General features: G+C 34.9%; 2 protein-coding genes across 5 annotated transcripts; both read right to left on the bottom strand.

Moving 5' to 3' along the window:
• Positions 1-2,432: 2,432 nt before the first annotated feature.
• On the bottom strand, positions 2,433-8,412 carry LOC145163340 (disease resistance protein RPV1-like). Of its 4 annotated transcripts, none has more exons than XM_079082182.1 (7): positions 8,263-8,412; positions 7,430-7,499; positions 6,589-7,263; positions 4,676-5,804; positions 4,267-4,587; positions 3,291-4,184; positions 2,433-3,203 (listed from the first exon to the last, which is right to left on the bottom strand). In XM_079082182.1, exons 3-7 carry the CDS (start codon positions 7,155-7,157, stop codon positions 2,628-2,630), a joined length of 3,489 nt encoding a protein of 1,162 aa, XP_078938308.1. In that variant the 5' UTR covers positions 7,158-7,263; positions 7,430-7,499; positions 8,263-8,412; the 3' UTR covers positions 2,433-2,627. The 4 variants fall into 4 exon arrangements, with proteins under 4 accessions (XP_078938308.1, XP_078938316.1, XP_078938305.1 ...); XM_079082190.1 differs by having other exon boundaries at positions 7,447-7,499; XM_079082179.1 differs by having other exon boundaries at positions 7,430-8,412.
• Positions 8,413-15,893: 7,481 nt separating this feature from the next.
• Positions 15,894-17,245, bottom strand: LOC145107823 (putative purine permease 6). Its single transcript, XM_079044782.1, has one exon. The coding sequence runs from the start codon at positions 17,114-17,116 to the stop codon at positions 16,019-16,021; it is 1,098 nt and encodes a 365-aa protein (XP_078900908.1). The 5' UTR covers positions 17,117-17,245; the 3' UTR covers positions 15,894-16,018.
• Between the last annotated feature and the right edge of the window lie 10,559 nt (positions 17,246-27,804).

Below are 27,804 nucleotides of genomic sequence, written 5' to 3'. Positions count from 1 at the left end.
CCGATGAAACGTTCCATGGAACGATGTTTCAGAACTTTCGTTGGTGTAACGTTCAACTCATGATTGTGTGTATCATTAAAAATATCCACAACCCATTTTCCGTCTTTCCTTTTTGAAATCCGAAACATCGCTTGGCATCCGGTTCGTAAATCTCTACGACGTTTCTTTGCATTCCTATCACCCTTCACTTATTTAAAACATTGTTTGTTGCATACATACATCTTACGATAAACCTCCTTTGTTGTCTTATTCTTATAATCCAAATGAATATGTTTGCCAAATCCATGTAAAAAGGCATACCGGTTATAAAATGAATACACTTTATGACGGGTATTGAAAACCTTTCCCATGATATTTGCATCATTAACTTCAGATTCATCATATTCAAGACCAATATCGACATCATTTATGTCAATATCTTCAATGTTATGTGTCTCGGAAGGCTCATCTGTTGCTTGATTTTCCAGATTAATAATGCTAGGTATGTCATGTATCAAGAAAAAATCCATGTATTTGAATATGTTATTCAATATGTACACTCTGTACAAACATAATGGTTTAGCAACTGTACTTATTCAACATGTACACTCACGGAAGGCTCACCTTGCAACATAAACGCAATCAAGTTGTTTATAGGGAGTAAAGGCAGATTTCATAATTCTTTTTGTAAACGAAAGTTGTGATCTTTCAATTCATTGGAGATAAATTGAATATATAATAAAGGAATAAAGGAGAAAGTACTAGAATTTACACATGTTTTAGAGGATAAATCTCATGAAGAAATATACAATGTTTCAATCGTTGATAAGGAACTTGATTATAACATGATTACATGAAAATAAATGTGTTGTCGAGCATGTGTATAGAAAGAGTAGGTATTAAAAACAGGCTTTTATTTAATTTTTACCTGTGACATTGTCACGAACAGAGCATACAAAATCAAAAAATATTTCTTAAGAACAGCAACACCCAAGTTGTAATCGTGTTTATATTCTAAAGTCTATATCAAGAACAAAAAAAATAAAATAATCAATTTACAAAGATTAAAACTCCAAATTAAATAGAGGAGGATGTGATATACTCATATTCAATACCCCTGTGATCACAAAAAAAATGGAACTCGAATAACATAATAGATAGGAATTAGGGGTTACGACTAAACCATGAGGTCGTCCTTTTTTTCCTAAAAAACGATGTTGTTTAGGTTTTAGTCGATTTCTCACAGAGGCTCCGTCGATGTTGGGAGTCCTTATTCGATGTATGTTCTCCGTCAATGATGTAAGTCGTGAAGAAGTAGGGTCGAAGGCATGTTGTTTGCGTAATATAAAATAGTTGAGTCAATCAAATGGAAACGAAAATGGTTTTAATTTTTAGCCCAAAAACGACGTAGTTTTTGAAAGGTTCTATACCTATATTAGATACCTAACCACCACACATTCCTTTTTCCTTGTATATATATATATATATATATATATATATATATATATATATATATATATATATATATATATATATATATATATATATATATATATAGGTTCTATGGAAAACAAAAAACCCTAAAAATCATAAAAATGCATAAAAAATACTTAGAGAACACAAAACTTTTTTTTGAATTTTTTTATAAAAAAAACGCAGCTTTTACTACAAATTCGCTGAAATTTTTTTTGAAAACAAACCAATTTTAAAAAAAAAATTGATTTTTTATTTTTTTTTCAGCGATTTTATTAAAAAAGCTGCGATTTTTTCAATAAAAAATTCAAAAAAAAGTTTTGTGATCTCTATGTATTTTTTTTATGCATTTTTATGATCTTTAGGGTTTTTTTGTTTTCCAAATAACCTTCCCTATATATATATATATATATATATATATATATATATATATATATATATATATATATATATATATATATATATATATATATAGACACATATAGGTATAGGTTCTATGAAAAACAAAAAACCCTAAAAATCATAAAAATGCATAAAAAAAACACTTAGAGATCACAAAACTTTTTTTTGAATTTTTTTTATGAAAAAATCGCAGCTTTTACTATAAATTCGCTGAAAATTTTTTGAAAAAAAACCAATTTAATATATATATATATATATATATATATATATATATATATATATATATATATATATTTCATTTTTTTCAACGATTTTATTAAAAAAGCTGCGATTTTTTCATAAAAAAATTCAAAAAAAAGTGTTGTGATCTCTATGTATTTTTTTTATGCATTTTTATGATTTTTAGGGTTTTTTTGTTTTCCAAATAATCATTTTTAGAAGTTACAAAAGTATACATAGATAAAAGGCAAAATGCTATGAAAACAATAGTTACTTCAAAGTATATATATTATGTCACATTTTCTTGATTCAACGCACTTAATGTCTTATAAGTTCTATTTAGGCAGGTACAACCAAAATTCAAAAATTCAAAATCAACTAAAAATAACTGATAATAAAAGTCTAAGATATCATGTATTTGACAAAAAAAAAACAAAAATAAAGAAAATTAAAAACACTAAATTTGGAGCTCTAAATGAAGGAATTAATTAGGGCTCCGTAAGTTCGTAGAAAGCTAGGCATGTCTAAAGTTGGACTGCTTTCCCTTGCATTTTCTATACTCCCACTCGGTTATAAAATATTCTACGGTTGCTTGCTAAAAAAAATTGCAGGTTTTCTAGCCAACACATCTCAGTCTGTGTCCCTGTTTGAGAAAATTGCAACTTGTAATAACCCAACGCATCTTCTACATCCGTGTTTCCATCATCATACACAAAACTCACCCCACACTCCTTTATAAGTTCATCATACTCCTCTGTAACAGTAATAGTAACATGGTCACCAGCCTCCATGTCATTCGTCCCAAACATCCAATGACTTAACACCACCATAGACTTTCGAGTTGCACTGAAAATGTCCATGTCACATTCGTATATCCTCGTGCAGTTCTTTGTTATATTACTAATTGTGATCCCTGGCAATGGAGGGATCTGATCATCAACATATGGTAACTGCAACCTCTCACCGGGAGGTTTCATTGTGTGCAGAGAGCAGAAGTTGAGTCCTCTAAGGTTGTTTGGAGATGAAGGGATGGTAAATGATATTGATGGCCTTGTGCTTCTATGCCTAAACCAATTCGGCATATCTTCACTTTCATAAATTGTGCTGAATATTCCAAATTGATAAAACATCTGCCAAATGCAACCATCTTAATTAATCACCATTAACAATTATATTATACATATTCACATAAAGAAAGACAGTTGACTAGACCAAACCTGGATTCCAGATTCCCAAGAATTAGGTCCCACACGCCTGTTATGAAAGTCTAAATTAGTCCAATCCAAGCTACGCAATACCTTTTCCTCAACATCCACCATCGGTTGGAATTTGACCATGCCTTCAACTTCGTATGACCAACGTGTGGAAGCTAGACTGTTAAATCCTAACGAGCTAAGGGACATTTCTGGATCAAATACAAGTTTTTCTATAGAAGTCGCATGATTAGACTGGAGCATCAACGCCGTTAGTGTGCGTGGAGGATACTCAACTGATTTTAATTTTCTACAGTTTTGCATACTGAGTTTCTCAAGCCTGGGAAGGGTTCTCACACAACTAGGCATGGAATCTATAGGATTGTCATCTAAGGATAATTGTTTTAACATGGATAGGCAACTAAAGTCCATGCGAAAGGATTCGGTTGACAAATTATTATTTGCAAGTGACAACCTTACTAAAAAGCTCGGTAAAGAAATCGCAAAGGACTTCAAATCACATGGTATACCCACAAAGGTTGAGGAAGAGAGTCTTGTGTTTATGTCAATTTCGTTAGCCTTGCATATTTCCAGTGAATCCATATCCCTAGTCTCAAATTGAGAATCACCAAGATTGCAACCATCTAGCAACATTGTTTTAACATTCTTTAACATGCCTATGTTTCTTGGAAGTTTTTCAAGCTTCTTGCAGTAGCTCAGATCAATGAAGACAAGTTCAACACATTGCTCAATTGATTCACAAACCTCAAGCAAACTAATGCAATCTATAACTATTAACCTCTCAAGTGCAGGAAGTTGATCAAATTCACCAAGACTACGAAGTTGTTTACAGAAACTTAAATTAAGAATCTTCAATGATCCAAGAAACGTTTTGCCTTTAAACCATGATCCATCTAACTGAAGAAATGTAAATAAGTTAGATTAGTATTGGAAATTTCATCAACTCAACATGGATGAATAATATATGAAGATAAGTAACCTTTTGCCTCTTCTCAAGTCGTTTTGGATTAATATAACCGACAAATGACTCAATATTGCTATACGACATGTCAAGAGAAACAAGATTCTCCATAGGTAAGTCTAAAGGTATAGACTGTAAATGGAATCCATGCATACACAACCATCTTAATTCCTCTGGAAAGTTCTCATAAGACCCATTCATGTGCACATAATTGAGTTGTAGTAGCATCAGACTGTCCATATTACTCAATGCATCTGTTTTCAGCTCAAATGATGCACCTAACTTCTCTTTCTCAAGCATGCGCATGTCAAGGGCAAGACCTAGAAGATTTTCCTTACCCTAAGAAGAAACACAATATGATAGATATAATTAGACCATAAAATGTTGTGGACATGTACACTACTAACAAGTATGTGTGGCCTCTTACCTTTTTTCGTTTTAACACTCTGAATGACTCCTCGTGACACCATACTCGACTCCACTCCCATGGCTTATTAACTGATTCTTGACGTACTGCGAATCTTCCCATCTCTTGGACTAATTGATGCATCTCCAGTTCATTATTTGTTCCTATACTAAGAAGGAATCTGTCAATGAGATTCGTAATCCCAGATCTTGTGTTTACATCACATGCTTCTAATATTGTTTTGGTAACATCTCTATCTATTCCAACAAAAAAACAAGCAATATGCTTAAACAACTCCTTATCATTTTCGGATGGCAAAGAGTCAAAGCTCATTCTCAAGACATTATTTATATGGGAACCAATTTCTTTCTTTAGCCCTTCTATGCACCCTTCCCAGTATGCCACATCACGATTATGCAGAGACTTGCCCAAAACTTTAAGAGCCAATGGATGTCCTTGACAATACTTAACAAGCTTATCTGACACCTCTTCGTAACCTGGCTTGGGATGGTTGCACATGAATGCATGGAAACATAGAAGTTGTCGTGATTCAGCCTTATGTAACCCATGAAGAAAGTGTTTTGCATTCTTGGGTTTAACGTTTCTTTTAAATAGTGCACAACTCTCTATCAACCATCTGTTTTTTGTTGTTATTATAACTTTGCTTCCATGATGAAAACTTTTGCTTCCAAGTAATGCATCCAACTGGTCAATACTATCAATATCATCAAGAACTATAAAAACCTTTTTACGGGTTACTGCATTCTCTATCTTTGAGGTATATACCGAAACATCATGAACTTGAATTGAACTTGTTTTTGAAATGTCACCGCACAATTGTTTTTGTATATCAAGCAGCCCATTATACTTTCCATCACATCTCCTACCAATATCTTCAATATAGCTGCTTGTGTGGAACTCATGACAATGTAACCCATAGACATATTTGGTTAAAGATGTCTTGCCGATCCCTCCCATACCCAAAATTGTGAGTATGTCTGTTGTATTTGAGGACCCATCTTTCAACCATGAAATGATGAAGTTAATGGAATAGTCCATCCCAATAAGTAGCGGACGAGCAATCCTTAAATGCACATCTAATCTAAGATAGATGTCATTCACAATTTCTTCAATAAACTCCGCCTCAAACCTGAAACTTGATTTAACAAAGAACATCAAAACACAATCCACAAAACTAACAAACCAGATTTGGTGATTGAACTTATCCAATAATCAGATTCAAAATTATATCATGCCTATTATTTTTAATGAAGTGCTTCACATCAAAACCATATTGTATTTGCACTCCTGACCATATAAATATCTAACGTGTAAGGTCATAAATATTGAAGTATGATACAATCTAAGGTACAAATTTAAGGGAATAATTCACTAATGGGCCACCTAACTTCATAATCACTATGTTTCTACAAAAACATCAAATTTAACAATCAATATGGTTTTGCATGCGTCCAGAAAAAATGCAGCTATAAGTTATGATTTACTGATTATTGGTAAGAGAACTTATTTATCGCAAAAGACGATATGATTTGAATTGAAGGTAGTGTTGTATAACTAATAAAACACACATAGCAAACCATTAAAAGTTAGGTTTTTAATAAAAAGCATATAAAGATAATTGAAATAATTTATCTAAATTAATAACTTATGAAAAAAAATACTCAATGCACAACGAACGTGTGAAATTTATCAGAATGGTTAACCTATTTATATGGATTGATTTACGAGATCACATAATAGGAAACTTATATTCAAATTTGTACATCTTCTTTATCCGAATACATGAAACATGTGCCTATTTGCTTATACCCAGTAAACCTATTAAAATGCATAGGGTGAAGTGATATTGGCATTTCGTGCTTTAATCAAACAAATATTAAGACGTATGGAAATATGGCTAACAAAGTGGTTACCTTCCATTTATGTCCTTTCCTTTCAAATTAGCAACTTCTATAAGCGCTTTATTCCATCGGTCCATCTTTTGAGCCCATTGACTTCTTTTATTTGCGTTTGTCTCTTTATCCATTTTCTGTTTATGCTTAGCCATTGCATCCCCAAAACTACTTTCTTGCTTCCTGACATGGGTGGGTTCAACATGATAAAAGATCGGAATAACAATATGGTTGGATGTCATACGCTGCTCAAGGATCAACACCAATTCATCGAGGCACCATGTTGAAGTTGCGTAATTCGCGGACAACACGATAATAGAAGCCCGAGATGCCTTAATTGCACTCTCCAGTTCCGGTTTCAGATCTTCACCTGTTTCAATCTCTTCATCATCCAAGAAGGTACTGATATTTGCCTCTATAAGTGCGTCGTAAAGGTAATTGGTGAAACTAAGACGAGTGTCAAGACCTCTAAAACTTAAGAATACGTCATATCTATGACCATCAATTGATGAAGTGTGGCTATGAGTTGGTGAAGAAGATGAAGATCCTTCTGAGAGTTTAGGGTTTACGAGTTCAGAGAGAACAACCATTATCAGTAAGCTCTTAAAATACTCCACACATTGTCGGTTATGAAAGTTGGGTTTCACCGGCTTTCCTCACTTGTTCTTCAATGTCAGGATCCCGTACATAATGCCTCTACATAAATCCAAAGTATTAATATCAACTCTAACTGTATTAATATGCCATATTTAATCCCCAAACTTTGAGTTTTGAATTGATTTTGGAGCTACACAAAGCATAGATATGTATTTGTGTGTGTTAATCCTAGATTTGATTTTTGTATTCAAAGGTCATTCCATACCTTCAAAAAGTGCTAACCTCTGTTGTTTTGTGTGCAAGAGGCGTATGAGGATTAAGACTGCATCTAAACACTGAAAAAGAAAGACAACAGAAGCTGCGAGTTCCTGATGTGTTTGAAACACAAAGAGTAGCTGATGTGTTTTCTTATATCAAGAAGAAACAGGCTAATAAAATCGTTGCAACAGCAGCCTTGTTGCAGTAGCAATTATGTGAAAAAATAAAATGAATCCTTTAACCAACATATATAGAGCTAAGCATTGATATAGAATAACCATTACATTGCCATGGGAGTTATTTAAAAAGCCGTACTTACTCACTTAATTAAATTGGTTAACATTTTTTTTCCTGCTAAGTTTGGTGCAAGAAAATATTGAAGCAATTTATTCTATATTTCTATTAACCAAAAATGTCTCTATATCTTGATTTGATTAACCCACATAAAATCCCTACTATTGTCTAAAAGTCAAATAATTAAACCTCAAACAAATTAATCAACACCAAATGCCATTCTCAAAGCAAATACAAGATCCACTATTACCTCCCATGTAAGGAATTGCAAAACATACAGGCAATCTCAAGCTTTCACTAAATATCGAAAAACAATTAAAATATCTAAATACACAAAAAATGAAAGAATAGGTTTCTTCACATGGTCTCCAGAATTAGCATGAACAAATCACATGATCTAATATATATATCAGCATAGATCTAAAGACTTCGAGTATCATTAATGGGCTTGTTTCAAATGATATGTTATTAAACGAACAAATCATAATCACCTGCCTACAGAACGACAAATAAACCAGCAGCGGTGAAGATATATAGAGGACTAACCTCCGGCGAGGAGGCCGAGAAAGATGAAGAGTAAAGAAGTAGAGTCCACGGCGGTAGCGGGCAGGGAAACACCGAGTCAACGGAAATGAAGGGAGACGACGACAGAGAAAAGTAAACGTGGCTCTTTCTACAACCAGTGCTATATGGCTACAAATTATATTCGGTTTAAAATCAAATATCTATATCACAAAGGCATATATGTATTAAGTAAATATTAAATTATTTTATTTTATTATATATTAAAAGCAATTGACCTTTAAGAATCGTATAGTTTTATAGTGTTAGGACTTTTTAGTTATTTTACCTACGGCATAAAGTAAAGTTTTAGCTTTAGGGTTTTACATTTTAGGACTAATATCATAAAAGTTCTATATTTTTGTCACTAAATTGGAAAAAGCCCTGATTTTAATTTTTCGTTGACTGTAGACACGATATTTTGGTGGAATTATCACTTGAGAGCTAATACCCGGTGACGAGCAGGTAACCTATTTTATCCGGTCACCACTAACATATTCTCTAGCCATCACCTTTCGGCTTTCACGAACCATCACTGAGAAAAGGTTTCATGCATTCGAGAAGGGTTTGACACTGAGAACGGTTTCACAGTCCCCAATTTCGCATTTTGAAGCTCTGAAATCGTTGGTGAAGTAAGGTGGAGTAGAAAGGTACGTGTATGAAAACAAGAAATTGATGCTTCTGAGGGTGGTTATCTTCGTCTATGGAGTATGAAGTTCCAATTTTGAACTAACAAGTTTTTTTTTTATGAAGTAGATGGATTCTACTTCTGGAACTAAGAAGCTTAAAGGGCCTAAGCTCCTTCAGAAGACATACCTTCCGATGATGAAGCATTTGACTTTAGCTTCTTGGATTTTCTGAAGAAACTTTCAAAGCCCCCTCAAAACTACTATGTGATGATCCTTTTCTGAACTTATTGTGTGACGAAAACATATTAAGGAGGAGTATTGACGGAATGGTGGATGATGGAGACATTCCTGGTGGCCAACAAAATGACCATGCCCACTTAGATGAGGACGATGAAGATGTTGGTGTCGAGTATAGGGTGCATGATCCTAATGTTGACTGGAAAGAGATGAGGCCCCGATTAGGAGACTCTTATGAATCCCCTGCTCAACTCAGGTTTGCTTTAACTAACTATACAGTCCATGGGGGATACCAGCTTTATTTTGAAAAAAGTGATAGAGTGGGAGTTATAACTAAGTATGGTAGTGGAAGCAGTGACAATAAAAAAATGCATTGTCCATTTGGGGTTGCAGCTGGATGGAAGTACAATGAAAAGACATTCCAGATTAAATTCTGTAATGAAATTCATCTGTGTGCTAGGAATTATCACTTTAGTTCCCTAGTTACTAGCAATTGGTTAGCCAAACACTACCTGAAAGATGTAATCATGAAGCCCAAGATGGAATTGTTAGAGATGCAAGCAGATGTGCTACAAAGGTTTTTAGTGAGTGTATCAATTGGGCAATGCCAAAGAACAAGGGCTACTGCAATGGGGTGATAGAAGGGAAGTTAGAAGACCACTATGTCAGGGTTTGGGACTATGCAATTGCAATTAGGTTGACTAATTTGGGTACAACTTACTTGGTAGGGGTAGAAAGTAATTTGGGGTGAAACTATTTCAAGAGGTTGTATGTTGGCTTCAAGGCTTTCAGAGATGGATGGAACATAGGATATAGAATGGTAATAGGACTAGATGATAGTTTCTTGAAGGTTCAGGTAAAGGGGTAGATTTTAACTGTTATTGGGAGGGATGCAGACAACCATGTCTACCCAATAGAATGGGTAGTTGTGAATGTTGAGAATAAGGACAACTGAACCCGGTTCATTGAGAATTTGGTTGCTGATTTGGATCTTGGTTCTGGCAATGGACTGGTTGTTATCTCAGACCAACATAAGGTACCAACAACATATATTAGTATACAATATATATTTCTATGTAACACTCATTGATTTTTACATGTCTTGTGTTTGCTTGTTAATTATAGGGACTTCTACAGGTCGTGGCAGACCTACTCCCCCATGTTAAGCACATACATTATGCTAAACACATCTTTGCAAACTTTAGGAAGAAATACACAGGATTGGAGCTAAAGAATTTGTTCTGGGAAGCTACTATGAGTACAATGGAAGGGGACTTTCTTGCTACAATGGAGAAGATAAAGAAGATAACAGAAACATGATACACCTATCTTATGGCAAGGAAACCTGAAACTTGGTGCAGAGCCTTCTTTTCTCATGGGTATGCTTGTGAAGCAGTAGAGAATGGGGTCTCAGAATGTTTCAATGGCATGATCAAAGAAATAAGGAAGAAGCCTCTACTTACAATGCTTGAGGAAATAAGGATTCTCCTTATGAAAAGGTTTTATCATTAAGGTCAAGAGGTATCCAAATGGAGGGGTAATTGTGGGTCTAACATACAACTGAAGATTAATGAATTTGGGAAAGATATGAGGTAATTTTAGTTTTTTTGGGCATGTATCCAAATGTATTATGTATTTATTATTTATGTGTGTAATTTGTTTGTTTCGTGTGTAGGTTATGGACAGTGATGTCAAGTGGTGGTGATGTGTTTGAGACAAGCTATGGCTACAATGGATACAAGGTTGATTTAGCTACTCACACTTGCACCTGCAACTTATGGATGTTGTTTGGCATACAATGTGTTCATAGTCAAGCTGCAATCAACTATATCCACAAAGATCCAATTCAGTTCCTTTCTTTTTGGTTCCACAAGGACAAATATGTTGCAACATATATGCAGAACATACAACCTGTAGGTGGAAGCCACTTGTAGCCAAGGATTGAGTTTATTAAACCATTACCACCCCCAGTTAGAAGGATGCCTGGAAGACCCAAAGTAAAGAGAGTGAAGCATGCATCTGAATCACAAGATGCTAAATACCCCTCATAAAGGTTAAAGGTTCCTAGGACTGTGAGGTGTGGAAAGTGCCAACAGCTTGGGCATGATAAGATTCCATGCACAAACAGGTTCATGTGTTTAAAAATAATACAAAATGGTCCCTGCCTAATACAAAATTTACAAATTACTCTTCCCCGCAAAGCAGGGGTAATATCATCTTAGTTCTTAATAAATTATAAACATAATTTAAAACTAATGAATATTTAAAACATATTTATTTTATTTTAAATTATTTATAGACATGTAATTTATAGACATGTTTATTTTTTGGGGTTTATTTCTTGAGGAAGAAAACGAGAAAGAGAGAGAGAGAGAGAGAGAGAGAGAGAGGGCCCCTCTTTATTTGTTTTTATTTTTAAAAATTTAAGTATAAGGGAAAAATATTTAAGAAAATAGAAAAAACAAATTAAAAGGGCATATTAGTCTTTTCAAGTTTAACAGGGACCATTTCCACTTACAAACCATGCCAAAAGGACCATAAACCCTAAAAAGTCCATGTTTAGACCAAACCTCGAAAAATTTGCATACCATAAGGACCATTTTTTTCAACTTTGTCTTTTATTATTACTAATAGTTTATAGTTGCGTATTTTATGATGTTTTATTTTGGTTTTTTCTGATGTGAATTATGCGCATTGGTTTGGCATGCGGAATTAAAGAACACACAAAGAACACGGGTGATTTCGGTGTTTAAGATATGCATTCAATTATGAAAGGTGTTTACAAAAAAGGATCTAGATCTAAATCTACATAATTAACACACACTAACACTCTCAATGTTACATCTCTCAAGCACACCCCTACAAGTGGTATGAACCCACCTTATATAGAGGTGTTTACACGTCTCTCTCTCTCTCTCTCTCTCTCTCTCTCTCTCATGTCACAAGGATACTTTACCATATGCAAGTGGGTCTATAAAAGTCAAACCATTTACAAAGTCATACATGGATAACTTTGTACCCAACATTCTCCCCCTAAAAGTTAGGAATGGATGACCCGCTTCAAATCTTCCAAAATCAAGCAACTTCGCGAAGCGAGCCTCAAGCGTAACATATGTAGAGATGAACTTCAAATCTTCAATTCTTCAATGATTTTTCAATCCGAGTTCTAGAATGTGAGACCATACTAACCGAGCATCAACGGATAATTAGGAGTTTCTCAATCTCCAAATAATCACCCTAAAGTTGAGCATAAAAGCACATCCCAAAAATCTTCAATAAGTCCAAACCCATCATGAACCGAAATCACTTCCGAATCTCCAATCGAATTATTTCATAAACTTCAAATACTTGTGGTCACTTCGGTCTTCAAGTACGCGTAATATGAAAAATTCAACTTTCGAATTTCCATATCTAAATCTCTCCCCATTTTTACAATCGAAAAATGATTATAAAACCAAAAAGGGAATGAGAAAGAGCTCAATTCGGAATTTTTCTATCCAAAAATCCCCCTTAAACATAAACATTTTGCTTCAATCCGGAAAATCCAAAAAATCTTCAATTTTTAGTTTCGTTCACAGACCGTCTTTGATAAAATTTCTCAAAATTGGGTAGAAATTTTCCCAATACTCCAAACCGTCGACAGTCAATCCATCTGTTCTTCCCCAATCGATTCGTTGTTAACCCAATACTCCAATGAATTCAAACTCAATCAAGTTTTCAGAATCAAATTCGACATTACCAAGCAACACCCTATCGAATCCATCATAATTTCGAATCATCAGTCACTAACGAAAGCTAAATAACCAATTTTGACTTTCCAGGTTGACTTTCGATTGCAAGAAATCAATGTGAGTTCTTTACTTTTCTATCGAATCGACTCCAGAAGAAACTCAAAACATCAATTCGATTAACAGAAACATGAAGATGAAAACGAAAACACACGAACAACTGATTAAAAATCAAGACATGAGAAAAAGGTATGATTCCAGTCAAAATCGAATTCAACTCCTATTAACACAAATTGAAAATGATTTCGTCTTGAAATCGATTTTTAAGTTTCGATTATGGGATATGATATTAAGTTTGAGACTAGTTCAATCCTCAAACGGCTCAAAATCTATTTGATTTCTACTCATGAGCTTTGAGTCAAAAGAAGTAACGAACGATATCTAAGAAAAGGTTGATACTTAAGATAATAACGAGGTTAATGGAATTTGGGCTCGAATGTTGGACTGATGAACAATAGAAGATCAAGCTTTTTGTTTGGGCTCAAAGTGATTCGATGTGATCAGTGTATGAATCAAATCTTTTTGGATTGGACTTGAACATGAACAGTAATCTTATTTTAGAAAAAGATTTTGAATTTGAAGTTTGATCTAAAAAAAATTAATTGGATCACCAAAGAGGTTTGAAACGAATTCGATCCAATTGAATCAAAACGATCAAAAAATCAAAAACGCAACGCACGGATCAACGAGATTTAGAGAGATCATAGAGAGACTCACCATAAATGCTTCAATTGTGATGAATTTAGCCAAACCGAGAACCGTTTTTTCAAAAAATCATGTTAATCTTCGAAGACCCGCTCTAATACCAATTGATGTGAATTATGAGCATTGGTTTGGCATGCGGAATTAAAGAACACACAAAGAACACGATGATTTCGGTGTTTAAGATATGCATTCGATTAAGAAAGGTGTTTACAAAAAAGGATCTAGATCTAAATCTACATAATTAACACATACTAACACTCTCAATGTTACATCTCTTAAACACACCTCTACAAGTGGTATGAACCCACCTTATATAGAGGTGTTTAAATTTTTCTCTTTCTCTCTCTCTCTCTCTCTCTCTCATGTCACAAGGCTACTTTATCACATGCAAGTGAGTCTACAAAAGTCAAACCATTTACAAAGTCATATATGGATAACTTTGTACCCTACATTTTCTTTTTAATTTCTTCTATTTTTATTTTCAGTGTAATTTATTTAAAATTTTGGTAATTTCTTATATTGAAACTAATATGAACTTTTTTTCAAAAACTAACACGTATAAAGATTTATCTAGGACATAAAGTCGTATCTTAAGATATATTTTGTAATTAGTGGTTTACCCTTCAACATGGTCATTATAAAGAAACGGTAAACTCCAATATATATTGAGATATACGGGACACATTAAGACTCTTCCTCAAAGAATGATGCTCGAAGAGGATAAACCAATTAGGATTTGATATCATTGGACTAAGACTAGGACATAAGTTAATAGTAAAAAACTATAATTTGGTATTCCATCCAAAAAAGATAGAACAATATAAGACATGTACTTGCTCTTGATCCATGGTGTGTGCAAAAGATGTGATTACCTTCCTAAGAATATGCCATGATGACCCAATGCTAAGACTAAGACTAACCGATGTTAATGAGATATAATTTGCAATTTTTTCTATCAAAAAAAAAAAAAAACAATGCGACATAGACACTCATTCAATGAGACATGTACTTGTTCTTGATCCATGGTGTGTGCAAAAGATGCGAGTCCCTTCCTAAGAATATGACATGATGACCCAAGAGTAAGACTAACTGATGTTAATGAGAAACAAATTGCAATTTTTTCTATACAAAATTGAACAATGTGGCATAGACACTCGTTCTTGATCTTATATCTGTACATAATACATTAAATGTCCTTTTAACTAAAACTTACGGGCCCTTGTATTGCGTTAAATTTAAGCCCTCTATAAAACCAAATCATGAACAGTTGCGAGTATATATAGGCCCAAGGTGGGTCACTTGACCCACTTAAGTTCTTTTCTTTTATAACAAACAATATATAAAAAATATATGTGACCTATCTTACATTTTATGAGTGAACCACTTTGGCAAAAATATTGAGATTAAGCAAGACTTTTTTTGCCCAATTTTTTATATCTAGTAACACAAGTATTTAGTTCATTTAGAATGTTACCTATAAAGAAATAACTCAATACAACTTAAAATTAGATAACAAAAAAAAGTAAAATCATGAATATTGATTCATCATTCAAGCGTCGGCCCTCAACGTTATGCACGAACGAAGACGTAAGTAGCGAAAAAAAAACTTTAACTGTTCATGGTCGCCATTGCTGTTCACTACCGACCCGATCCGCTAATAATAATTTTTTTACTCTTTCATATTATCGTTTTAATTTAAATAGTGAACCATGTGAGTTTCTGTTCTAGACTCGTCACTCATCATGAAGACCTTGTATTGCATTGGTTTGAGAATGATTGATGTCAAATGCAACAAAAGTTGCAATCTACAATCCCACCTAAAAAAAATGCAACAAAAGTTGCAATCTACAATCCCACCTAAAAAAAAGTGGAAGACAATAGGATATGAACTCACTTTCAATCTCTCATTTATACAATTCAATCTCTCATTTATACAAAAGCCGTGAATGTCATCCTAAATAATATAGTTAACCAATTTATATTACATTTGACATGCATTGAATCAAAACTTGACCGATATAAAAGGAACAAAAGACATGAATGTGATTTCAATCTTAATAAAAAAAAAAAAACTTTGAAAACTTATTTTCGCCTAATCGAGCCTCGTATAACAAACACAACCTTATTATCGTAAAAGCCAGTGGACAACACTTCCAATGGAAGATCCTTTTTCCTATTTTTGGTTACATTGACAACCAATGTAGATATGCAATCGACTGTTCTATGTACACTTGTATGCATTTTGAATTGTGTATTTGTGTTTTTATACACCGAAAAAGCTGTCCCCATAGAAGGGTATACTTGTCTTTTCACGATACTTGAAGTCCATTCTGATTAATGTTCTCATGATAGTTACTTCTGAATTCTGATGGATATACTTTTTCACGTTTCAGAAGCCTCATCGGCGACTTCACCTCCGTTTTCCGGCCGAGATTCGTCAAGATAATGCTGATAAACATACGAAGCAAATCCCCAAATCGCCAACACAGTAGCAATCACCTTCATCCCATTCATCTTCTCCCTAAATATAACAACCGCTAAGATCGGAATAATCGGCAAAGCCAACGTACTGATTACATTCGAGAAAAGCGACGACACCTCAAAGATCAACCCAACTCCACCGATCGTCGCAATCTGCCACGCCACCGCTATACAAACCATGATAACCAGGTACGCCATCTTCCCCAATTCAAAATTCACCATCTCGCCCTGCAAATCGTTCCATTCACCACTGATGAAAAGTGCCAAAAGCGTCACAATCGACGCCACTAACGACTGGTACATAATCATATTCAATACCATGGTGAAAGTTTCTCCTTTTAACACTTTCTGAAACGATAATTGCGTTAATGAAAGACCTAATGAATATAAAGCAGATGCAGCGACTGTGCACACGAATCCCAAAGTTAAATACCGTTTCCGGGAAATCCCGACTTGGGTTTCTTCCGAATCGCTTTGGAGAACTAGTAAAACAGTGGAGATTGTTAAAAGAACTAACGAATTCACGATTAATGGAGTTAATTTCTGCGCGTTTAGGAAGAATGCGAAGAACGCATTGAAAGCGAGCTGGGTTGTGCTGATGAGTGAAAATGTCGATAATGGAAGGTAGAATAATCCTACTGAGTATAATATACTTGTTAGCGATTGTAATGCTCCGAGAGAGATGTAAATTGCAGAAAGGATTAAAATGGAAGGTGGGTTTCTTCGATTAGTTTGTGTGGATTGATGATATGTTAATGGTTTGAAGTGGAGATAGAAGGGGATTAGAACAGGGAAGCCGACGGTTTCCACTAGTGACGTCAGCCAAACGCTTTTGCCGCCTTTGTTGTAGTATAGGCGGCCGAGTAAGGTGGCGGCGGTTTGGCCAAAGAGGACGCAGAGGATGTGTGTCGCCATTCTCAGCCACCAGTTTTTGTTTATGGTTCTTGGAATGGCGGAGGATTGTGGTGGTGGGTGGTGGTCAACGGGTGGTGCTGACATGAAATTGATGGGGTGGGGAATTGGAAATTGATTTGTAGGGAGGTTGTAGGGTGGTTTTGGGAGAAAGAAAAGTAACTATACCGTTGAAGATGATCACCATTTACCACCATGTTTCGTACATGACATAACTAGTTGTGAAGGTGGGTGTGTTGTGGTTATACATGTCTTCGAGAGGTCTTAAGTTTATATTCAAATTCATGTTTTTTTGATGTTTGTGTAATGTATGTATTTGACACGATTGATCCATGTGAAACTATACAAAGGTAAGAATAATAAAAACATTAAATAAAATAAGAATGTTACTAATAATCTTTAAAAGGTTAATATTAAAAAAATCAAAAAGAAATCTAAAAAGAAATGACCAAAGGTAATATAGTCTTTTTTTCATGTTTGTGAGGGACGAAAAACGCAACTGAATAAAACAATAAGGATGGTCCGAATGCAAAACAAAAGTTAGAGACTAAACACGCAAATTTAACCAAACCATAGAGACGATTTCATTAATTTGTTCTATTATTTTTATGTTGTTAAAATTTGATATATACAATTTCATGACATTTATTCAACTTGCTAATATAAATTTCATAGCAAAATAATAAGAGAAAAGTAAATGTTAATACATTCTCATTTTATTTAATGTTTTTATATTAACCATCCTTATTACATGGGTATTAATGTCTTTTGTATATATATAAGAGATCAGAGTGAGTTTGTGTCTTACATTCATCTATTTTTTCGATGAGACTATTGATTATAAAATTTTATTTTATTGACATTAGAGTAGTTTCAGTTTGATTCATTTGAAATATAGTATAACACCTCAAGTTCTTTCTGGTATGTGTAGCAAACAATGTGATGTTGATGGGATTGTAATGGAAAAAGAAATACATAGGTTTATGGAAATGCAGATAGAAAGCTAGAAATTGGAATGTTGTTAAACAATACGTTGATATCCTTATATACAGCTAGAGTTACGTGGGGTATATGTCGTTAGTAATAAAGTAAGATATGAAGATGACATATTTATGAAATTATAACTTTCGATTGTTGCATTATTAAGTTTATAGGGTTTTAGTCTAATGCCAAATTTACCATATATATTTGGGTCGTGAAACAATTTCTCCCTTAAGTTTTGACTTCTTTTTTTGTTGAATAAAAAATGTTTAGGAAATATTTAATTTCTCAAATAACATATACTTAAAATTGAGGTTAAATTTTTAAGAGGTTAGGATTTGGCGAACACGATCTTATTAATTTTTTTTTTTGTTAATTTTTTTTTTTGGTATTTGTTATTTTTATTAAAATAAACAAAGTTTTACTTAAAAGTTAATAATCTTAGTTATCATCGTACAACGAATGAAAAAGCAAACGGGCAACAAATTGCGCCGCTAAGTATTTTCTTTTGTAGGGTAAAGTCAATTATTTTAAAGACTACATCTATATATCTAGGGGATATAACATTATTATGCATGATCTGTTGTACTCTACGAAAAAGCTCCACCACATCCGGCGCAAGGAAACCAAACGTATCAAATGCAAATGGTATGAACACATGTTGATTTTCTATGCACGTTTCTCATGTTTGGTGACCTTGCATGTAGCAGCTTTTAATGCAGTTTGTCCCGTCGTAAAACCCCCGAACCTCAAGTCTACAAGAGGGGATACCCCTGTAAGGTCCACACATGCATGTTTCCCTCCAACCCATCCAAAAATCAAAACGTCAGCCGGTCTAAGGGTTGACCTTCCTTCTGTCGGGTCAGTTAGGAAATTCAGGAAATTCACAGGAGCGAAGAAAATAGTAACGTAAATGAAGAAATAATTAATGAGAAAGAAAATAGAAGGTATTTTTGTCAAAAGGTTTTCTGTTATTTTGTGTAAAGCCTTTTGGGTGGGATTAAAATTAGAGTATTTTGTCTCATTTAACTTGGTCAATAACCACTTTTGTTAGTCAATAACCAAACACCCTTTGAAACATCTTGTTTCATCCTTACCAAACGCCCTTTGAAACATCTTGTTAGTCATGTCTAATCGTATTCTACCCACCAAACGCTACATAAGGGATATCAAATGACTTTAAATCTAGCGGTATTAAATGTTGTCCTCCCTTCTTAAGATCAAGGGTTCAAGTCTCGTCTGAGATATATGGTCAATTAATAGTATATTATAGTTGTCGTTTTAACAAACCAACTTCAAACCAACCTTTATCATTCTCAAAGAGTATCGATATAGGGTTCATTAAGACCGATAATATTCCTCTTTTTTTTTATTAAACTACAAGTGTCTTTTTTAACGAGAACCAATGTTGGAAAAGTTGTTAGACGGTATTTGGTCAGTCGACCATAGTGGGTAGTCATGAAGTACTCAAATTGGATAAAGTACAAAGAAACTCATTTTAATATATATATATATATATATATATATATATATATATATATATATATATATATATATATATATATATATATATATATATATCACAAGATCATTTATAACAAAATATATGAATTTCAATAACAATGATACATGTTAAAATGTTAAAGTCTTAAGTTATTTCAAAGATTGATGTTCATTCTTTAATATTATCAATTCATCCTTAGCCTTATTTTTTTTGTTATTTTCCATAAAATTTGCATTAATTTGAACAAAATTAAAACAAACAACTATAGATTTAATAAATAATTAAATAAATTGATAAAGGTTAAAGTAATTACTTAGCAATTATAGGTTTTTTAAGTCAAAATTACTGAATTTTACCGATTTAACCGAGGTAGACCGATTTGCTCTAAGTTTTGTACAAAATATCATCGAGTCTGGCCGAGTCTAATTACTTTTTGATGATTTCCATCTAATCGCCTAGATACATACTTGATTTCGAGTACTTGGTCAAGTTTCACAACACGTATGTGAAGAATGTGCGATCAAGATGCAACAATAAAAAAATCCTCCACACTAACAAATGCTACTTTATCGGTTTTCCCTAAAAATATCATTAATTTACATGCTAGTGTAACATCTTGATTTCCTAGGTATTTCATTTTGACCCTTGGTTTGTGAATTGTGTGCAAAGTTGGTCCCTAATGGGATTTTCGTAATATTTGGCCATGCACACATACGTTGGGCATACGTTGAGTATGCAGGGCGTACGTGGCCAGAGTGCAAACCCTAAGTTTTAGGGTTTGGACCCTATTTAAACATCTTTATGGCCTCATACTCTCTTTTCACTCCAGCCTCCTTCCCCCTTTGCCCTTATTTCGAAACCCTATAGTGTGTGAGTGTAATTTTGAAGCTTGGAGAGTCTTTTGGTGCCATTTTGGAGCTTTTGGTGGTGAAGGAATAACCTTGAAGTTGTGGTGCTTCACTCAAGACTTTGGATCCAGCAACTACTCTCCCTTGTGCATCTTCTGGAGGTATAAAGTTCCAACCTTGATGAATGTTTCATTAAGGTTTTGTTCTAGCTTAAAGTTGGCACCTTTTGTCCTAAATCTCGATCCTTGTGAGTGTGGAATACTCCAAGACATTTGAGGTTTCCTTTCAGAGGTTTTAAGGTGTGTTAAGTCATAAAAATGTGATATTGGACATTAGTTTCTTTCCATGCATGATCTAGGTTTTCTTAATGGGTTAAGTAGTTAGGGTTTTAATAGCCATTAAAAGATCATAAAGTTGGAAACTTTATGCTTAAGGACATCTTTTTGGGGCCATATCTGCATTTCAGACGAAAAACCTTAAGGATTAAGCTCTTAATGGAAAGAATGGGTGGCAGCCGCGTACGCTGCGCGTACCAAAGGGTACGTTGCATGTATGTGGTCAGCCCCTATATTTTGGTTAAATGCATAGTACGCTCCGTATACATGTTGAGTACGTCCAGTATACTCGCTAAGTTGACTCGGTTGACTTTTACTTTGAATTTGGCCAAGAGTTTGACTAAGTTTGACCTAGGTGTATTCTGGGTATTTTGAGATGTAGTATGAGTTTGGGTCACTGTTATTCGTGAAGGTGACCAGTAGAGTCGATTTTCGGAGCAGTGTATTGTTCAGCTCTTTCATCCGATTGTGAGGTGAGTTTTCTCACTGTATCTATGGGTCGAAGGCACCAATGTCGGCCCATTTTTGTGTTATTTAGGATGATAGCTGGTATGTGGTGTATATGTGTTTGTATGTTAGGTTGAAATATACCCCAGGGCGGGACCCACTATCGTATGTTCGGGTTGAAATAGACCCCAAGTCGGGGCCCACTATTATATGCTTGGGTTAAAAGATACCCCACGACGAGGCCCCAGGGCGGGGCCCATATGTGTATATTAGGTTGGAATATACCCCATGGTTAAGCCTAGTTGTATGATTGGTATGTGGTACTTTGGGGAACTCACTAACTTTTGTGCTTACAATTTATGTTTATGGTTTCAGGTACTTTTGGTTCAAAAAGGAAAGGCCCGACGTGATGACACAACATCCTCCCCTCATGATTTCCGCATTTTAAATAATTATACTCTAATATTTTGGATATTGTATTTGCTAATGGTGTTTAAAATAAGTAATGAATGAATTTGTTAGTCTTTCAATGAAAAATTTTATCACTATTCTTGGGCTGTTACTAGTTGGTATCAGAGTCTTGGTTTGAGGGATTCAGGAACACTCTTGGGTGTGTCAGAACTCAAACTGAGGACATGATAATCTTTTAAAAGAAAATGAAATTGAATTTCTAAAAAATATTTTTACTAAGTAAAAAGGGGGTGCGATGTGTGCAATCAGTCGAGCTCAAGTAACTGGTTCCCAAATTACTTATACCCATGTGGTATGATTAGTATGCTTAATATGATAATTGAATGTTATAGTAGGGCTAAGGACATCTTCATGAATCATATGATAGAATTACCTGATTTGTGTGATCCTTATAGCCTAAGGGAATTTGATGATATGCATTACTTGGAACTGATATCCGTTCAGTTAATTGCTAAGTGTATGCTCTCAAAGTTATATACGACTAGGATTATATAGCCCTAGATGATGGGTTTTCTAGTTATAAAAAAAATTTACATGTGGCGGAAAAACACTTAAACCCTTAAGTTCACATGCAACCTAGAATGGATTTATGCTTTCTCTATTGATAGCTACTAACTATGAATATCAAGAAAACCCTAGGAGAGAGGCTACGAAATCGAAATTCATACATAAAATTAGGGTTACATACCTTTTGATTATTATTGTAAATAATCAAAATAGAATCCTTCTTCTAGATCTTGGAAAGCTAGCACCAAAGGAATGGATGCCTCTAATGGCTTATACCTATGTGGTATGATTAGTATGCTTAATATGAGAATTGAATGCTAAAGTAGGGCTAAGGATACCTTCAAGAATCATATGATAGAATTACCTGATTTGTGTGATGCCTTATAGCCTAAGGTAATTTGATGCTATGCATTACTTGGAACTGATATCCGTTCAGTTAATTGCTAAGTGTATGCTTTCAAAGTTATATACGACTAGGATTATATAGCCCTAGATGATGGGTTTTTTAGGTTATAAACAAAATTTACATGTGGCGGAAAAACACTTAAACCCTTAAGTTCACATGTAACCTAGAATGGATCTATGTTTTCTCTATTGATAGCTACTAACTATGAATATCAAGAAAACCCTAGGAGAGAGGCTACGAAATCGAAATTCATACATAAAATTAGGGTTACATACCTTTTGATTATTATTGTAAATAATCAAAATAGAATCCTTCTTCTAGATCTTGGAAAGCTAGCACCAATGGAATGGATGCCTCTAATGGCTTGTACCCAAAACTCTAGTAGCAAGAAGACTTGAGGAGAGAGGAGACTAAAGCATGAATTCGGCTCTATGAAAGAAAGTAGAAGTGTGTGGAAAATATGGCATCCATGGTGTCCTATTTATACTTGCTCAAGGAAACTCCCATGGAAACCAAAGAGTCATTTAATGACTAATGCTAATTAATCTTAGAATTAAATCCAAATCAATTCTAATTAATCAATTAATCATAACTATTTCCAATTAATATATTAATAAATCATATATTTAAATTTTCAATTAGTTTATTTTTCATATAATAAACTGACAAAGTATCCTCCATCTCCAACTGTCATTCTATTTAGTTACTAGTTTTGAGAGCAACCAAAAAGAACTTTGCTTCTAATTCAAGAATATACCAATTTAGTTATTGGCTTAGACACCTTAATCCAATAGTCTCCCACTTGGATAAGTCTGTAACTACAATTACAAGTCTAGACGTTGAAATAAACAGCAAAGAGTGCTTTCCAAAGCCACTGTCGAACTCTGATTCAAATCAGCCATTGGCCCTAAGATAAGTGATCAGTTATTCCTTCGTTCTTCAAGATATCATATGAACACGAGACATGGATCAGAATCAATCTCATTGTTCAATATTCTATTTCCTGATTTCCTAATTTGTAAAGACTTGATTGGACTTTAAATTGAACATATCAATTAGTCCTGGCCGGGCCCAACACTATATAGTCAACATCAAATCATCGAGGGACCCAATGATATCGCTTTTTCCTGTTAGGGCAAAATGAACGAATTACATTGACTACATAGTGATACAATTCACACATTAAATCACACATGGAATTACCCTTTATAACATCTAGTTACGAGATGCGTTTGAGTAAGCCAATGCATAACTAATTTGTAAACAATGAACTATATATCTCTTTTTTAAGAATAGAAGATATTATCGTCTTAGAATTACTCGTGACAAGATCCATGAAGTAATCTCCAAGTGTGGGTTTATCCAATACTTAAAATCTTAATTTTCAAAGTACTCATGAATATTGTAGCAATTCAAATTGCAATGTTTTAACCTCAATCGACAATCTACAATCAATTCATGACAATCTTAATTCACTACATACTTCCAGAAGTATGATCGACTGTGGAAGTTTGAATAATTTAAATTACTCAGGAAGTGTAAACATGCAAAAAGATACACTAGAATAAATAATTGAGTGAGGCAGTACGATACTCATAAATAATTCTCTATTATTAATTCACGAAATCAATTACATTTATTTTGTTACAAGTTTCAAATATATCGTCTAACTACTAAAACTAATATCGTCTATGAGGCCTATGCTCCTAGCATGTTGGTAGTGTTTGACCCTGCTCAGAGCCTTTGTGAAAGGATCTGCAAGATTATCTTCTAATGATACTCTCTTCACCAGAAGGTGTCCTTGTTCTACCCGATGTCGAATGTAATGGTACTTTCTGTCGATATACTTGGATCTACCATGATCCTTTGGTTCTTTTGTCAAAGCAATCGCGCCTTCATTATCACAGAAAAGTTCCATTGGTTCATGAATAGTTGGAACGACTCCGAGATCTCCGATAAAGTTCTTTAGCCAAGTCGCTTCCTTTGATGCTTCACGCGCTGCAATGTACTCAGACTCACATGTGGAATCAGCCACTGTGTCTTGCTTGGAACTTTTCCAAGTAACCGTTCCTCCATTCAGTAAGAATACCCAACCAGACTGCGAACAAAACCTGTCCTCATCTGTTTGAAAACTAGCATCATTGTAACCACTCACTCTTAACGTATCACTGCCGCCAAGAACTAGGAACATGTCTTTCGTTCTTCGCAGATATTTAAGATTATTCTTCACCGCAATCCAATGGGGTCTGCCAGGGTTTCCTTGAAATCGACTAACCATGCTCAAAGAATAAGACACATCAGGGCGAGTACAAGTCATTACATACACGATCGATCCTACAGCTGAAGCATATGGGACTCGACTCATGTCATTTATCTCTTCATCAGTACTTGGAATTTGAGTCTTACTCAACTTAATAGTACTTTGAATAGGCAATTCCTCTTTCTTTGAATTCTCCATATTGAAACACTTCAGAGTTTTTATCCAAATATGTACTTTGGCTGAGACCAATAAGACGATTCTTTCTATCCTGATGAATCCTTATTCCTAGAATATAGGATGCTTCCCCTAGATCCTTCATAGCGAAACACTTCCTAATCCAAGACTTAAGTTCTTTCAAGGTTGGAATGTCGTTTCCTATAAGGAGTATGTTGTCAACATACAAGACTAGGAAATTCACTATACTCCCACTAGCTTTGACATATACACATGACTCATCTTCACTTCTAGAGAACCCAAACTCTTTGACTCTCTCATGGATGTAGAGATTCCGACTGCGAGATGCTTGTTTTAATCCATAAATGGACTTCTCAAGCTTACACACCCTATCAGAAAACTTGGCATGTATAAAACCCTATGACTCACTCATGTAGACGTCCTCAGATAGCTTCCCACTATGGAAGGCGGTTTTAACATCCATCTGCCAAATTTCATAATCATGAAATGCAGCTATAACAAGCATAATCCTGATAGACTTTATGTTAGCTACTTGTAAAAAGGTCTCATCATAGTCAACCCCTTGGTTTTGAGTAAATCCCTTTGCAACCAGCCTATCTTTATAGGTGTGTACATTCCCATCCATGTCAGTCTTCGTGTTGAAGATCCATTTGCACCCGACTGTCTTTCGACTAGGCACAGGATTAACCAAGTTCCATACTTGGTTATCATACATGGATTGAATCTCACTATCCATTACCTCCTTCCATTTAGCAGCCTTAGGTCCTGCCATTGTTTCCTTGTAGTTAGCAGGTTCATCCAAATTTACCAGTGTACGATCAATGACAAACATGTCACCATCTGCAGTAATATGGAAACCATAGAACTCAGGTGGCATGCTAACCCTACTGGAAAGACGAAGGGGTAATGATTTGTCAACTGGCTCAACTGGAACCTCTTCCTCATGTTGAGTGCTAGTGTTGTCTGGGGTTCCTTCATTGGATGATTCCTGAATTTCTTCAAGATGAATAGCACTCCCACTATCCTCTTTGAACATTAGCTCTTTTTCGCAAAAGACTCCTCGTCAAGCTACAAAGACCACGTTGTCACTACGTCTGTAGAACAAGTATCCAAAGGGATTCTGTGGATAGCCAATTAAATAACACTTATCGGCTCTGGTTTCAAGTTTATCATGCATCTCTCGTCTTACGAGTGCTTCACAACCCCAGACCTTGATATGTGTGAGCGAGGGAGCTTTCTGTGTCCACATCTCATAAGGTGTTTTGGCAACCTTCTTTGTTGGAACAAGATTCATGATATGGGTGGCTGTCTCTAAGGCATACCCCCATAAATGAATAGGAAGAGAAGCTCGGCTCATCTTGGAACGAACCATGTCAAGTAAGGTTCAATTACACCTCTCAGCCACACCATAAAGTTGTGATGTTCTGGGAGGAGTCAATTGTGAAACAATTCCATATTCCTTAAGATAGTCGTGGAACTCGATACTAAGATACTCACCACCTCTGTCAAATCTGAGCATCTTTATCTTCCTGCCTAATTGATTCTCGACCTCGTGCTTAAACTCTTTGAACTTTTCAAAGGTTTCCGATTTATGTTTAATTAAGTAGATATAAGCATATCTACAATAATCATCCGTAAAATTCACGTAGTATCGATTGGCATCTCTTGTGGTGGATCTGAAAGGGCCACATATATCTGTGTGGATTAGGTCCAATAATCCTTTACCTTTTTCACATGATCCAGTGAAAGGTGATTTTGTCATCTTGCCTGTCACACCCCGAAACCGAAGGCGGAAATGTTCCGGGGCGGAGCGACGTCATGCGTAGTATCACAACAGTTGTATCATAGTAAGCATAGTAAACACAATCCAAACATTGAATACATACATGAAAAGATTTACATTGTCTTAATACAAGATTATACATATCAGTATATAGAAAAAGTAATAGACGTGAATCCGATACGCTCCGTCTTCTCAAAAAGTTGGCAGGAGTACCTGTCTATTGATGCCCTGAGAATACAAGCAGTTTTAAAATATATCAGCATAAAGCTGGTGAGTTCATAAGCTATTAATTTTGGTAAAAGACATGTTTCTTTGATTCTTTGAAAAGTTGTTTTCCCAAGAAAATCCCATATTTCCTTATGAAAAAGGTTTTGATTATCCATTAGTTACACGTTAAACAGACTATTTACGAAAGGTTTTGATTATCCATTAGTTACACGTTAAACAGACCATTAGTTACACGTTAAACCGCGATCAGCTTAACAAATTTGCACCGAAGTCTGATGAAGGCATATTCCTTGGTTATTCCACTAACAAGGTTGCTTATCGAGTGCTCATCAGGCGAACAAGGCTGATCATTGAAAGCTTCGATGTGAAATTTGATGATTCTCACATCCGCAACGCCCCTCCATCCACTGAAACCACTGCAATCATGGAAAGTGACATTCCTGCTTCTTCAGGACCCTTGAATCTAGTTGAAGTCAATTATGATGATCTTTTCGATCCTGTTGAAACGGCAAAACTATCCGAGGTTCTTGTGTCACCCGCAGCTCAACAACAACACGCTGATGTTTCTGGACCATCTCTATCTGAAGTAGCATCTCTCAATACTTTCACCTCTCCGGTTGAGGGGGAAAGCTCTACTCCGGATCAAGCAACAACCATCGAGGTTCCAGTACCTGATGCTGTTCAAAGTCTCATCCGTAGAGAAGCATTACCATCAAACGTATCTTCGGATTCGGATGATGAAATCATAGAAAACATTGACACTAGCACCGATCCAAGGATTATCACTCTCCCATCCGCAGTCCAGGGGGA

This window comes from Lactuca virosa, chromosome 1 (assembly GCF_052849685.1).
Source record: "Lactuca virosa cultivar CGN04683 chromosome 1, Lactuca_virosa_CGN04683_v6, whole genome shotgun sequence".
NCBI lineage: Eukaryota > Viridiplantae > Streptophyta > Magnoliopsida > Asterales > Asteraceae > Lactuca > Lactuca virosa.
This window is presented reverse-complemented; position numbering and strand designations above follow the sequence as displayed.